Source organism: Rhagoletis pomonella, unplaced genomic scaffold (assembly GCF_013731165.1).
Source record: "Rhagoletis pomonella isolate Grant_MI unplaced genomic scaffold, Rhpom_1.0 Rhpom_scaffold_00004, whole genome shotgun sequence".
Classification (NCBI taxonomy): Eukaryota; Metazoa; Arthropoda; class Insecta; order Diptera; family Tephritidae; genus Rhagoletis; species Rhagoletis pomonella.
The window spans coordinates 33,059,996-33,075,499 of NW_023458558.1; the positions used below are offsets into that span (position 1 = coordinate 33,059,996).

General features: G+C 39.8%; 2 protein-coding genes across 8 annotated transcripts in view; one reads left to right on the top strand and one right to left on the bottom strand.

The window, feature by feature from the left end:
• Nucleotides 1–5,248, bottom strand: part of LOC118737487 (ubiquitin carboxyl-terminal hydrolase puf) — a 53,669-nt gene extending 48,421 nt beyond the window's left edge. For 2 of the 4 annotated variants that reach the window (XM_036468031.1, XM_036468032.1), the window contains exons 1-6: nucleotides 4,635–5,248; nucleotides 3,123–4,334; nucleotides 2,341–3,015; nucleotides 2,221–2,281; nucleotides 1,145–2,147; nucleotides 650–1,077 (exon numbers count right to left, since the gene is read on the bottom strand). In XM_036468031.1, the coding sequence (XP_036323924.1) occupies nucleotides 650–1,077; nucleotides 1,145–2,147; nucleotides 2,221–2,281; nucleotides 2,341–3,015; nucleotides 3,123–4,334; nucleotides 4,635–4,677 (3,422 nt within the window). In that variant the 5' untranslated portion in view covers nucleotides 4,678–5,248. The remainder of the gene's footprint in view (nucleotides 1–649; nucleotides 1,078–1,144; nucleotides 2,148–2,220; nucleotides 2,282–2,340; nucleotides 3,016–3,122; nucleotides 4,335–4,634) is intronic. The other 2 variants (XM_036468029.1, XM_036468030.1) reach the window with 2 other exon arrangements.
• A 4,896-nt stretch (nucleotides 5,249–10,144) lies between these two features.
• Nucleotides 10,145–15,080, top strand: LOC118737490 (yemanuclein). 4 transcript variants are annotated; one of them, XM_036468038.1, is made up of 9 exons: nucleotides 10,147–10,368; nucleotides 10,820–11,172; nucleotides 11,234–11,443; nucleotides 11,520–12,255; nucleotides 12,319–12,463; nucleotides 12,541–12,777; nucleotides 12,840–12,911; nucleotides 13,221–14,388; nucleotides 14,462–15,080. In XM_036468038.1, the coding sequence occupies exons 2-9, from the start codon at nucleotides 10,861–10,863 to the stop codon at nucleotides 14,528–14,530; spliced, it is 2,949 nt and encodes a 982-aa protein (XP_036323931.1). In that variant the 5' UTR covers nucleotides 10,147–10,368; nucleotides 10,820–10,860; the 3' UTR covers nucleotides 14,531–15,080. The 4 variants fall into 4 exon arrangements, with proteins under 4 accessions (XP_036323928.1, XP_036323931.1, XP_036323929.1 ...); XM_036468036.1 differs by having other exon boundaries at nucleotides 10,148–10,519; nucleotides 10,742–11,172; XM_036468037.1 differs by having other exon boundaries at nucleotides 10,148–10,519.
• Nucleotides 15,081–15,504: the final 424 nt, after the last annotated feature.

The following is a 15,504-nucleotide window of genomic DNA, read 5'->3' on the forward strand; positions in this document are numbered from 1 at the left end:
GTTCATTAAAAAACCTCTAGACCCAACCGCATACAGACAGGCCCTGAACGACATTCACAGGGAGTCGGTATCAAGTTATGTAGACTCTCGACCCGTGAATGCCGTTCTGGGCACACAACCACCTGACGTGGACGGGAGAGAGCTTACGTCTGCCTCGTGAGACCCGCACCACAATAGCCCAACTTCGCTATGGCTATTTTAGCAGGCTTAACTCATACACAAGCAGAATAAACGAGGATTTGCCTAACCAGTGCACGGCATGCGGAGAGTTGCCACATGACTCACGGCACCTCTTCGCATGCCCGCAGAACCCCACCTAGCTAACGCCCATGTCCCTATGGACAGATCCTGGACCTCCCCTTAGCTGAAACAGACGACAACGTTGATGAACCGACCCGAGCGGCGTTTAGTATCCGCTACAACAACAACAACCAACTATAGACAGATTACCGTCGTCTATCACAATTCAAGCACTGAAGGAGGATCTCGATCAAATTTTTGAAATAGAAAGGATGTCAGATTTGCTTACAACGTAATCTTACAAGGTTAGGGTATGTTCATATTAAAATACTTAATTAGAAGCTTTGACTTTCATAGCTATTGGCATTCAAAATTTACAGGAATTGAATGAAAAATAGAGCTAACTCACCGAAAAGTTTTTGGCGATCCCAGCGTGGAAAAGATGGAAGACAAGAAATGTAAACGCACCGATACTTGTGTCTTATGTGAGTACATCAGCGCTTCAGGCGGTGTTTCAGCACCACCACTAGCCAACTTGCCTTGGAGTTCTGTGTAGCGTTTAGCATAAAATTTGATATTATTAAAAAAATGATACATCATGCGATGCTGCCTTTCAGCCCACATTGTCACGTGATGTGTGTCTGCTGGGCGAAAGTGTTGAAACGACGCGAAAAGTTTAGGCAACAATCGCAGACTCACAACTACGCTACGGTTGCTTGCCAGATTTTGTAGACAACCTTCAATGAACTTTGTACGCAGCTGACGATCCATACTAAAACAAAGTAAGGTGGCCAGTGCTTTTTCAGCCTCAAGCGCCAAGGATTCTCCTAATTGAAACTGAAAGACAAAAAAAAATAAAAAATTAATTACAAATCGCACTCATTTTGTTTTTCCTGCCACTTACAATTTTGTCATCCTGCAACAAGTCCCAAAGTAAAGTATTACCAGGTTGGCATACATCGTTAATTTTGAAAGTTGGTTGTTGAAGTTGTGGCGTGGTCTCTTGTGGTGATATTGGCATTGTCTGACCAACACCTTGCAGCGGTTGCTGTACGACACTTTGCAATACACGTCCCGCAAACTGCGCTTGTGGTGATATTACTTTTGAATTATTGTCCAACATGTCAACGTCAGCTGAATCGCTAGTGCGGCGCACCATTACTGCCGCTAATGCAGCAGCAATCGCAGCGGCATTAGCATTCGCAACTTGCTGCTGCAAATCCGCATCTACACATGCTGCTGCAGCAACGGCTACTGCGGCCGCATTTGCAGCTGGGTCGCTAACGGCTGCTACGACATCCGACACAACACCTGCTGTTGTCGCCTCAACCGACTTTTGTTGCTGCTGCTGAATACTTGAATGTGCGGCTGCCATAGCGGCAGCAGCAAAAGCTGGCGGCACGCAATTATGAGACACACGTAATGCATGCAACTGGCTTAGTTCTTCTTCGCATGGCGATACGTCCTCGTCATCGAAGTCTGCCATATTTTTTTCGGATTTGTTACTCATTGGAGACGAATAGCCATCGATTTCGGCCCCATTTAGAAGTTCGCTAATATGAGTCTCGTCAATAGCTCTTATGTAAGGTCCTTCTCCGCGTAGATGCTTCAGCACTGCGCTAGGCACAACTTGACCACCGGTGTCACTGCAATCGTCGCTATCGTTTAAAACTTCGCCATCAGCTTCGTCGGCATCGTCTGCATCGTCACTAGTAGCGTCCTCATCCTCGCCACCATCCCAAATAGCTTCCACAATTTCATGTGCTAAACGTGTGAGTGGCAAATTGCTGTTTTTTCGACGCTTTCGTGACTTTTTGCGATGCATTTGTATGTCCAGTGCGGCTTGTTGCAAATCATCTTCACTACTTGAATTGTCGATAATATTTACGATGCGATGATTTTGCATTCTATATAGTTTTAAATTTACACGAAATTTTAATAAGTTTTATATTTTTATGTAGCATGTCCACATTCACTTACTTCATATCCAGCTTTTGATTTATCAAGTTTAAGTCCTCAACATTAGTACGGCTTCCTTTGTCTGTTTATTATTGAAATTAATGGAATGACAAAACATAAATATTTTTTGGGAGCACTTACCTTCCGAATTGGCCTCACAAGCATGACGTCTATGGCGTGCCTGTTTACAAGGTGGGGGAGCTCCCGTATCCGATCCGACGTTTTCTATATCAATAGGACTCTTGCGTGTGCCGCTTGCTAGGCTACTATCATCGCCATTTCCGGGCTCATCGTCCGAATTGCTACCGTCCATGCTACCACTGTCCGAGCTAGAGGCAGTCACATGCGCTGCCAGAAGATGATCTTGCATCATGCTCATTTGAGCACGGGAATTATCGCGTGACCATATAAGTTTTGTAAGTGCAGACGCAATATAAATGCTTTGTTCAGTGTGTTCCTTTGGATCCATGCGACAAAGCAACGAGTACAAATGCATAGCTGGGCGAGGTGCCAAGTTTTTCACCAATGCCGGTAGTATATCAAAAATTGTCTTCGAGCAGTGCTTTAACTGGGTAGCTTGCCATATTAGTTTAATATGCTCTTCAGTGATTTGATTTTCCACGGCAAGGAAATTGAGAACTACATGGGCTTGTTTGATTACTTCCACATGTAGGTTGGGTCCAAAAAGATGTTGTATAATTTGATTTTCGGTAAGCCAATTGGCGATTTTTTGACCTACAATCTCAACCTCACCAACAGTCTCAGTGGTGCATATTTCATTGAAAAGATTAATATGTGCGTTTATTTGCGCCATACCTGTGGGCAACAATACCGAATATTTTAATTTTAAACTTTCAAAACTAAGTAAAAAGTTATAAGTAATGGAATTACAATAGGTTTGTTGCATAGGTCTCTATTCTCACCTGCTAAGCGCATTGTAAGCGTGGTTGATGTAAAGTACTTAAAAGCTAGTGCTAACCCTTCGACATCGAAACTGACCGAGGCGTCGAGCGGATCTCGTACAGCTGACCACACAAAGTCAGCCATGGCTCGAGTTGCCGCTGAACGTAAATTTTGATCTGATAACTTGCACATGTACTGCAAAACTCGACTACGCAACGGCACAAACAACTGCACAATGCAACCGTAATTTAACCAAAGTTTTATATTTGAAACCGTGGCAGTAATGGCTTGTGCGGTGGTGACCGGTAGATCTGGCTGTTCGAAACACAACATCATTGCAGCAAAGCCGCCCGAATTGCAAAACAATGTTATGTTACGTAGTAAGTATACTGGAATTTCATTGTCATGCAGATCGCAAAATATTGCCAAATGTTGCGCCTCTTCAGCGGAAATGTCATCCAAACGCGCATGCGTGCCGTGCTTATAGGCAATATACAGTGGAAAATTAAGCAAAAACACTTTGGAAACCAATATGAAGAGTTTTTCTACTTCTGGTAAGATCCATGGTTCTTCAGTTATTTGTGATAGAGACGATGATGCTGTATTAACATTTGATTTGTAAGAAATTGATGTCCCAGGATTTGAGGTTAAGCCCGTTGACGATGTATTTGTATTCGAATCGGGTAGGTGCATTGAAGGTGCGGGGGGCGGTGGTGATGACGGAACTACCGGGGAAGTTACGTTACGTTGTGAAGGCGATAAGCAAGGTGGAGATGAGCTTCCATCTCGTTTGGGCTTCTTCGATTCCTTTATTTCTTCAGTGTTATTGCCGTCCACCCCACTATTACGTTTCCCATTGTCTGCTATAGAGCCTGTTTCCTTATCAGCCTTGTTATCAGATGTTGAGTTAGTATTTTTTTCTGAGGTGCCTGCACCTGCCGTTTGTGCATTCGACTGCGACTTTGTCTGAGCTGCACCAGTCGTCTGCCCCAAACTGCATGCTGTTAGCCGTTTGTAATCATCAATTAAACGCTCAATATGCTTCAGGTGGTGTACTGCCAAGCATATCATCGACTGAACCACAAGATTGAAGCGTTCAAAGTTTTTCGGGTCGCGATAGAGACACATACACTGGCGTTGTGGCCATGCCTGTATATATCCAAAAGCAGTTTCAATCTCACTTTTCAATAGAATTGAATGTTTCGCATCATTACTGGTAATTCGAATTTCATCTGAAAATCAAACAAAAGATATAGTTGATTAGAGCACTACGATCAGGAGGTCTATTGTAACCATTAAAATAATGGTAGTCTACGCAAAAAGGAGTTGGACGCCTGGTTCCGCTAAAGTGCACTTTTACCAAAATTATTTAAATCAAATCAAAAGTTGTAGCAGAAGACGCAACTTTTCCTCCTCGCACATAATTCTACCCATCTACATATGTCCCTCTCTTCGACCTAGTACCAAAACCCGTTGTCAACCACTTTACCGGCGCAAAACTAATATTTTTTCACGATTTTCTCAATACTTACACGACTCCAGCAAATGCAGAAAATCTGAGCAAACGTCACACATTGTTCCAATTTATAATTGCTGCGAGACGCCGCCCGGTTTCCGCCACCCTCTCACACGGGCTCTGGTTGCACTTGCAATTACACTTCTTTGCTGTAGATTGCGATGGAGCTACCGCTGCCTTTGACTATTCTTCTATTCAGACACAACGGCCGCTCCGACGTTGTCTTTTGCGGTGCTGTTGTGGTCGTTGCTGCTGCCGTTGTCTCCGCTTTTGTATCCGCTGCTGATGGTCCGAATCTACGATTGCACAGTTTCTTTGCTTGCTGCACTGCTTCGTCAATATTTTCACTTGTTCGATTCCCATTTACGCCAAAAGATGACGGTGAATTCAACTTCTTGCATTTCAGTTTTCGACAATGTAACAATGTTTTATTTTAATTGATGCCTTTTTTCAAAATTACAAATTTTCACACAAGAATTTTTCCTTCCTTTTCTTCTCGCGCAGAATTCTTCTTTTCACTTTTTGACGCTCTTCGTGTCTTCTTCTTTTCGTTTCAATATTTTCGAGAAAGAAGGAGAAGAGGTGGAAGTCGATGTACGTTCATTCACATCGTGCTGCCAGATGTACTTTTTAAACGCCACCCACTTGTCCTGACGGCTGGAAAATTTGCTTACAGAGGCCTTTATGGCGATCTCTTGAGAACTGATAATGCATAGCGATTGTCACCTTAAGATGTTTTCGTACCTTGGTCCAAAATACCTCAAACCAACATGTTGCTTAATACAAATTCAGCACCCGAGATATTGAGTAGAGCTCGATAGAAATAATGCAGAGATAAATGCTTGTAATGGAAAACCCACTAGAATTCGACCTTGTGTGGCGAACGCGAATGCTAACAACAATGAAGGTCATCTTGCATTTGCAAAGCTGAGTTTTGAGCAAGCGAAATCTCTAGTACAACTGATTATGCTGATGATAACTATTTTGCAAATACGCCTGTAGGTAAATTCAATTGAACCGAAAAACAAAATGACGGTTTGGGCTTTCCAACACGCTGTGTGGCTACCTGAGAATGTGTCATGTCTGAATAGTGTACACCGGTTATACCTGACAAGTTTTCACGTTTGTGGCATGTACTATTTTCATGGTCGTGTGAGTATTCGTATCATTTCCTTTTTATTGTATTCAAAGGATTTTCGTCATCGTGCCTTGTATTTAATCTCTGTGTCAACAAAATCTGAAACGTACCACAGAAACTACACTTTGAAATGTGAAAATTAACATTTTGTGAATACCACCTGGCAGCACATTAATACATTTGCTTTCTAACTTTTTGCGGCGTTGCTTTAGATGACATTCGCGAAATGTCAAAGAAAGCGATTCTTTTCATATCACAGAGTTGCAATAATGTGGCAAAACATACACAGATATACACTGCGAAAGTAATTGAAAATATTGAGAATTTTTATGTTTTTATTTAAAATTAAATTAAGCGAATTTTCAATTTAAATTTATGCGTCCAATCACACCCACGTACATATTTAATTTACAAGAAAATGTTATAGTACTAAATTCTAGCCACTGACGTCCGATATGTTCGTGCAGCATTTTGCCACTAACAGGTCTATTCTCCGCTGGTAAAATAAATTTTGTAACCGGCAATTAAAACGTGTGTCAATCTTTAAACCTTTTTCGCAATCTGTGCGCTCTTGTAACCGGTAAATATTAGGTGCAATCCGTATTCCTCGGACTAAAACTAGTAAAACTGTCAAAAATTAAAAATTCGCTCAGAGCGAGAGAGTAACATTGAAAAGTACGGGGTCGCTTTCTAGTAAACACACTCAGCACACACATGTAAATAACCAAAAATACTTTCAAATTCATTAGAGTCCACTTAAACAAGTAGTTAAATACTTTTCAGAGTGCACTTTTCTTTTGTTTACAATTTGGTTGCCAAACACACTACAGCTGATCGTTTGACACATTTACCAGGAAAAAAATTCTCGGACTAAAACTGGTAACTTCTGACAGAGAGAGAACCGTATTTACTCTCTTTTTTGTGCTCTCAATAGTCAGATAACCGAGTACGGGATCGATTTCCAGTAAAATCTGACTGATTCTGACTATTTCTGACTAGTCCGGACTCATGCGGGATCACAACTTTTGTTACCATCTCATAAGTTGCCTTGTGAAATATGCAATGCCAAAATTTCCGCGATTCTTCATAGGTAAATTTCTGAATATTCTAACTGCATTACCAATATACCTAGAATGGCGGTGACAAGAACTGGTTGCTTGGTAATAAAAGTTTCTAGTTACAAGATCTTCCGTAACGTGCAGAATAGACCTGTAAGACTGGAATTGAAGAATAGCTAAATTCTTCCAGGAAAGACACATATGCAAAACATTTTTTATATTAGGGTCGTTCAGGATACTGTGGAAATGGTATTGGATTTGCAGTTGGAATTGCATTTGCAAATTGCCACGATTGCCAGAAGAATTACATTTATACAAAAAACTGTATTTGTGTCTCATATTTGTAGGGATTTTATGAAAAAATAAATGGCAGCATCACTCTCATGGCTCCCTTGCACTTAGAAATTTAAGTTGGAAATCAAAAATCTTTAAGTTCTCCAAGTTTTTAAGGGCCAGTTTTTCAGTGCACGGCCGAAGGGTTGCATAACTGATCTTTTACTTAAGGGATTCCCTTAATTCGTAAAGTTTTAAACTGTGTAAAACTCATAAGCTTGCGAGGCTTTTATGGGAACGTCCCATGATCCAACTACACAAGATCTGACAAGATGAAGCAAAACAAAAAAGTAATTTTCTGGCTGACGTTTGTAATTTCGGAGCCATGTTATTTCTTTGAAAAGTAAACAAAGAATATGAATACGAAGAATAAAGAAAAAAATGCAGCCAATTTTGCAGCACATGTTTGTGCTAACCAATTTATTATTTTGTACATGTTTTTGCAACCAATCACCGTGCACTTCATTTTAATTACATTTGCACAAAAAATGTATTGAAAATCGCTTAAAAATCACTGAAATAAAACACCGACAAAATACACATAAAAAAGGAAGCAAAACAGAAATAGCAAACTTCAAAATTACGAACGTCACACACTTTTCTCTCAATTGCTATTACAAATGGCTGCTTCTCAACCGGTCAGATATGTTCTAAGTGGTTCATGGGAACGCCGCCCTTTTTGAAATGGTGCGTAAACTGACTGTTTGGCAGTTCAACCTGGATTTTATGAAGCAATTTTTGTTTCGTAGTATTTTCTACAACATCCCGTCATCTTGTCTCTATCACCCTTAGCTAAAATACTATTAAAAATTCCGAAAATTAGCAGAAAACCTAAGTCAATGCATTTATTGGCAGAAATTCTTTAATTTTATTCGCTTATAATTATTTTTTCATTATTTTATCATACATTTTAGTATAAAAATTTCGGATCCTCGGCAACACTGAAGTTTACGAGGTCGTTTGCGAATCTAATTTGACTCGTTACGAGGGACTCGTAAATAGAGCTCCACGAACCAATTATTTGGTTCATGGGTTATGGTGGCTTTGTTTCTTTTCAAGCAGATAATTATCAGAAAGAAGAAGAATGAGAAAATTGAAAGAATTACGTTCACAGAGAGCGAAATAACGTAAAAGTAAAGAAGCGCAAAACTAGCAGAAACCAGCAAGTAATCAGCTGATCGGTGTATTTGACTATTGAAAATAGTTGCGTTCCAGATGCTTCACGATATTCACGAAATTCACGATTTGCAGGAACAGCTGCTTTCTACATTAATAAACCTTATGGGAGGTGGTCACCTGGAACGACTTCCTGTAAAAACCTGCAAATCGTGAAGCATCTGGAACGCAACTAATATGTGCCGCGAATTTTTGTTTATCCATTTTGACAGCTGCTAGTTTCTGCTAGTAAAAATTTTACTAGCAGAAATTAGCAGGAGAGCCAAAAAAGAGCGTAAGAAGGAGAGAAAGCGGCTAGTTTCTGCTAGAAATAATTTCTGATAATTATCTGCTAAGAAACAAAGCTGGTATGTCACTACTAATTTAACGTTGAAACTTTATCAGGGTTGATAATGAGGAGAAGCATGAATTTTGCCGATTGAGAGTGGCATATAAAATTACCAACCGTACATACACGTGGCAAAGGTAATTTTGTAAAGAAAGACTTTTCTTATGAAGCTCACTAAAATCTACTCATCATGTTGGAGCAGCTCTGGGTAATGGACCATAAACAACGAAGTCTCCAAGCAAATGCGTGTCCTAAATTTATACGGTAGCAATTCATTGCAATTGCTATTGTATGTATGTATGACTCATATTTGTGACATTCTATACTTTGATGTTAAGTTTTTTTGAGGAGTTCCGTTCAAACTGGGGTGTGATTAATGGGCTGTCTGGGCGTATGCGCTGGCAGCCATTGGAGTAGAGACTTAAATATATTCTCGGGAATTTAGAGTTTCCTTGATGAATTCACAAAATTCGCGTTTTTTCATTAAAAAAAATACGATGTGAGTCTCCAGTTTATAGAAACACAAGCACACAATTATGTACTTAACTATTGATATTATTCTTAATTAAGCATTGATACTATACTTAACTTAATTTTTGTTCATAAATAACACAATTATATTTTATCCTCGAAAATACGTTTTTCTAATCCTGAGGTGAAATTCCCCACAGTAGGGTTGCCGTGCGCGCAAAACGTATACCACCCAAAAGTACCCCTCGGGGACCAATTGGTGAAAGGCCGCGTAGAGGTTTATTACTGTATATACTGTGGTCAAGAATGATAGAATACAAGATTGCGCCGATCAGAGAGGATTTTTGAGAATAACTTTTGTGTGACGTCACACTGGTGCAATTGCGAGAGAGAAATGCCAAAACGTGAGCAAGAGTGGAAGAAGAAGAAAAAATGTTGCAAGGAAAACGTAAACAAGTTGCACCAGTGTGACGTCATGCAAACAACGATTCTGTCAAATTCGTTAAGAGAGGAATAGCGGTCCGAGATCGGCGCAACCTTTGTATTCTCTCAATCGTGTACTGTGGTGTCTGAAAGCCGACTTTATGCAAACGGCCCTTCATGCCTTTTGGTGTCGCCAAGGCGAATTCAAATAAATTGGTAGCGGTAGTACAAAAACAAAAAGTAACAAGTGTTTCGTTTTCGCTTTTGGTATACAAGTGTCAAATTTTAGCTATTCATCGCTCAAGGAGGAAAAGGGAAAGAAAACGCCGACACTCTTCCTTTCGCACTCACTCATACGGAGTTATGGCATATGTGTACTCGGGCGAATTAAAGCAGCTGTTCTAGCAACACCAAGGTGAATTTATACTTGAAATTTGACATTTTGCCCCTGATACAAAATACATGTGTTTGTTGTTTGTTGTATTCTTGCTACCACCTTGTATAAATTCGCCTTGAGCAACACCGCCTTTTATGATTTCGCCCTGGGTGTCCCTCTCTCGCTCGAATTTTTTTAATTTTTTGACAGTTTGAGTAGATTTTGTGCCATGGTTTATTGGACCATGATTTTGCTCAGGAATACGGGATCAGACCTACAAATACTCCAAAATAACAAAATGCAAAATTTGTGCGGATTGAAAAATTAGCAGATTTGCAAAGTGAAGCCATCTCAATTGCAAAAAATTTAAACATTTGAAACACATTTTATCCTTTGTTTTGAGGAAATGGAATTTGGTGGTTTTGAAAAGTGAAAGATATTTGTAAGGTAAAAAGTGTGAAATTTGTGGTCACGTCGTCGCCTGGAACTGCGTGCGGCAGAAAATAAAAAGTGGCCGCAGCAGCAGCGGCTTTAGTAGCAGCGCAATCGAGTGTCTTGTATACGACAGAGTGGAAAAGTGTGGATTAGGGGAAAGAAGGTAGCCATGAGAAGTAGGTGCGAGTGCGTCAGTGCGTTTACTCTTGCAATAAAAGGTTGTTGAAGGAAACAGAGACAAACGTGCCGATGTACAAAGCTGAAGCAAAACAAAATGCATGGCATACAGACAGATTTACAAGAAAAAACATGTTCTAAAAAGCAAACATAATATAAAAAAATTAAAATAAATAGTTTATTTTTCACATCCTTAATCTTGTGACAGTGCCTAGGTGGCTGAACCAAACATTTTCTTGTACGCGTTTACGAAATAAGTAACTCTCTCACTTTGTAATATTTATAGTGTAACTTTGACTTGGTTTACTTAAAAGTGATTTTATTGAAATGTCCGAAATGAAACGGGTTTCGTTTACCACGTTGAGCAGTAGTACTTCGTCTACAACAAACTTCGGCCCAGGAAGCAGTGCTGCTGGCGGGCTTTTAGGTGGAATTGGTAGTGGAGCTTTACCCGCGAGTTCGTCACGTTTCGGCGCGGATTTCCTCCCTAGCCAGCAAAATGCCGATCGGGTAGGTGCAGCCGGTGGGAGTGCTGATCGCAAAAGCAACAAAACAATGCGACTGGCAATAGAACTCTTTCCTACCGACTCCTGTCAATATCCCGAGTTTAATTATTCCAGATTAATGCATTTGGAGAAGGTAAGCATATTATGCAAATAAAAAATAAATATATGTACATGTTTTCTTTTTGTATATGCAGAAGAAGATAAAAAAATTAAAACAGAAAACAAATGGTTTCACTGATCCGTTTAACGACAACGATGATGATGTGGCTAGAATTGCACGCGAACTAGAGAAGAAATATGGCAGTACGTATGGGAGCGGACGAGGTCGAAGCAAAAAAGATGATCTTTGCGACATTGGCATGGGCTATGATGAATCTGATTCATTCATTGATAATACGGAGGCCGTAAGTTGAAACTAGTATATCATAATTCCTGATACAGTATGTGCATATTAATACGTAACTGATTTTTTTTTTACAGTACGATGAAATTATACCAGAGGAATTGGAAACAATAGAGGGCGGTTTCTATATCAATTGCGGACCATTGGAATTCCAAAAACTTCACACAGAATCAACTACTACCAAAACGGACGAAATTATAAAAATGCCCAATCGTCCACGAAAGCGCGTCATATCTTCCTCTTCCTCTGATAGTTCGTCTTGCAGCGAAGAAGATGCGGACGAAGATGCTGAATCGGATGGCGAAGTATCCAGTGCAGACACAGTAAAGGGCAATAAGAATAATAGTGCCATAACACAACCAGCGGAGAAACGTCCCCGTACCAACCCTACAGTCAACCCGATAAAAAAGCCCAAGCCCAACCAAGAGGCAAAAACTAAAAAAGGAAAACTGGTAAAAAATGTGGCTATTGGAGGGTCATCAACATCAAACTCTCCAAAACCTTCCTCCGTGGGCTCAGATTCAGAGAAAGAACGTGTGCGACAGAAAATTGTCAAGACAACCACTATAAAGGATATGCTTAAGGCAAAACGTGACAATTTTCTAAAAATGCAAGAAGGTGGTGGTGTTAGCGGACCAACTGGAAGCTCGGAACAAATTAATGGAGAACTTAAAGGAACTGCTAGTAAGTCGTCCGATGAAGATGACTCTTCCTCAAGTGGCGAATCGGAAGGTTCAAGTGATGACAGCGATTCTAATGGCAGTGAGCCAGAAGAGAAGAAAGCGAAAAGTGGTAATGGTGAAAGTACTGAAAGTATGTTCACATTTAAAAATATTAAAAATTTAGTAAAAACAAAATTTGTTATCAAATGTTTAGAATTGCGCACATGCGACACCAAACTGCCCGAAATTGAGGCTGAAATTTTAGCGGATGTCCAACAATTCAAAGAAATTGTAACAATGAAGAATATGACCGGCAAACGTTTCCAATTCGATGACTCGCTAGTCGAAGTCTTTTTGAAGTACGTTTTGAGTGCATATGTGATTTTAGAGCCGACATTTAAAATTTTTTCTCTTTCTATATATAAATTTAATACAGAATCGATGAAGCATTGTTATGCGTTGAAAAAACTCACAGGAATATGGTATTCGCACACTTAGAATATCATCTTGTGTTGCCTAAATATTTCTTCTTGCGCAAAGCAAAGCAGCTACGTATAAAAGAGGAAAAAATGAAGAGTAAAAGAGCGCTTGGCAAATTGCGTAAAACTATTATAGAAGCAATGCCGGCGGTAATTGCTAACTTTGAAGCAGAAATAAGGAGACATGCAGAACTGTATGTTATTCATACAATTTTGTAGCATTTTTACCTGCTTATTTAAAACCATTTTTTTTTAGTGCTGTTAATGTAAATGCTGACCATCCACCGAAAATGCCAAAGAAGAAATTCCCTTGGAACAATAATTTGCGGTAAGAAGAAAACACTTATTTTTTTGCCGTCCTATAATTTATACGTTGATTTTTGAGCTTCAGGCCAATTGTTAAGTAAAACATTAAATGATATAGTTTCATTTATTACATTTATTGTGGTCGATATTTTGCCTTCAATCTGAAGGCATCTTCTCTCAGCGAAGTCGATATTTCGTCTTGATTGAAGGCGAAATATTGAAAACAATGAATCTAATAAATAAAACTTTACCAATTTATGTTTTATTTAATAATCGGCCTGAAACTCTAAAATCGAAGTATAAATTATAATGTAATAATGTGTAATTTCAGGAACCTCCTCTACGACGTTTATCAAGTACGATGGACATCATTTCCAGTTCTGGGAACGCGAAAGGAGACTCTTGAAGATTTTATTAATGTGTTTTTACGGGAAAAGGTTGTGGAACTTTGGCCAAAAGATTGGATGCGATTTGAAGAGCTACACCGCGAGATTGAAAAACGCAAGACAGCTGCAAAAAAAGCAAAAGACAAGAAAAAGGAAAAGGATAACGGCAGTAGCATTCCTTCAGCTAATCCCACAACTGCCACTAGTAATACTGGTTCGACGTCTTTGGGTACTGTCGCACAAAGTGCTCCGCCTAACAACACGTATATGAAACAGTTTGAAGAGTTTGCCACGGGTAGTCGCAGTTCATACGCCAATTCCGATACTGAATCGGTAGCTAGTAGCGGCACCTCGAACGGTATAAAACGTAAGAATCCCGGCAAGGGAGCAGGTAAAACAGCAAAATTACAATCGCAAAGCAATATCCCAAATAACAGTAGCACCTTCGATAACAACAAAAAACCACAACTGCCACAACAGTTATCGACCTTTCTCCCTGCTTCAACAACGTCAGAATTGAATTCAAAAAATTTATTGGCCACCAATGCTGGCGCCACATCCAGCCAAATACCGACCCCGACTCTACCACCGATATCTACTGCGTCTATCATAAGCACATCGACTGTTTTGTCATCGCAACCCAAACATTCCAAATCGGGTGAAACAAAAGTACAAGTTATAGATCTAGATAACTACCGTAGCCCTAGCGATATACTTTTGACCTCACAACTGTTACGACCGGGTAAAGGTAATGCAACAACAGCTATAGCGATGCCCAATGCAAAAACCGCCTTAACGCCATGTGTGCCAAATCGACGAGAGAGCAGTAGCGAATCGGATGGTGTTGAGATCGTGAGTGTATATCCGGCCAAATCCAAAGCGCCTGTAGGGGCACCCCCGAAACAAAAATACAAGAGAAATGCAGCTTCGAACTTTGCAATGAATACTGGGAATATGAATTCATTTCAATCTACTTCGACCACTGTAATAAATAATAATAGCATCAGCAATGCGAACAACAGTAGTCAAAACGCCAAGGGTAAACAAGTGGAGATGTTGAGCGCCGTTCCAAATTATGACGCGAAGCAAGTTGGTCGCACTTTTAAGGATCTCGTAAGCAAAAATAATGCATATACATATATATACTTCAAATTTTAAAACAATTTCTTTGCATTTTCACATTTAGGATTTACAACAAAAGACAAATTCATTATCACAGCAAAATGGCTCCAAAAAAGACCATTGTGCTCAATGACCCGCAACAAATTTTGATGTACACGACTTTAGTACACTATCAGCAGCAGCGCTTTCATGTTTCGCACAAGCGCAGTCGACATCGGACGACGCTTTCTTAACAGCAAACACTGTAACTAGCGCAACTGTAGGAAAATCTACATTTAGCGCTTTGCCACCACTGCCATTATTTTTACCAACACATATGGAAACTCTACCACCTCCTCCGCAACCGTCGTCTATCGCGACGCTGAATGCGGCAACAGTGTTGATACGGCCGCTTTTACCGACAACTGCACCATACGCGCCGTCGTCATCAACGCTACCAACAAATCAACAATCAACCGATTCGCAACAATTACAGTCGCGAAATAGATTTTAGGGTTTACATTGATCTAAGTGAAAATTAAGTAAGACAGAAAAAATCATCAAACAAATATGCATACGTAGACGAAAGTTGGTTTGCTAATCTTGCAAAGATGCATTTGCATTATATCGTCGATTAAAGTACAAAACCGCGTATCAAGATAATGCAAAACCGCGTATGTGAGGTTGCATAAATTATTTTCTAGAGAGTAAAAACTCTCATATTCCAAAATGGTTCTCTTTTTTATAAAGCAATCGCATTTCTCGCTAGTATATTTCAAGATGAATGGATAAGGATTGAGCCAAGAGCTTGTGTGAGTAAATCCAATTTTTGGCGAAAAATGTCAGTTACGCGGCTTTGCAGAATTACGATGCGCGGTTTTGTACTTTAAACGACGATATGTAGTATTTACTTAGGCGGGCGTGATCACGTCAGTTGAGAAGAAGGCAGGGCGAAACTATTGAGAAACATATATATTTTTTTTTTAATTCGGTTCGCTAAACCTATACATTTGAACTTATTCTATGTTCGTCGGGTCACGTGACTTCATCTAGAGTTCAATGTACACTTAATTTATTTATCGCTTTATTTATGTACGTTTTTGCAATTAAAATTCAATACGCAAACAT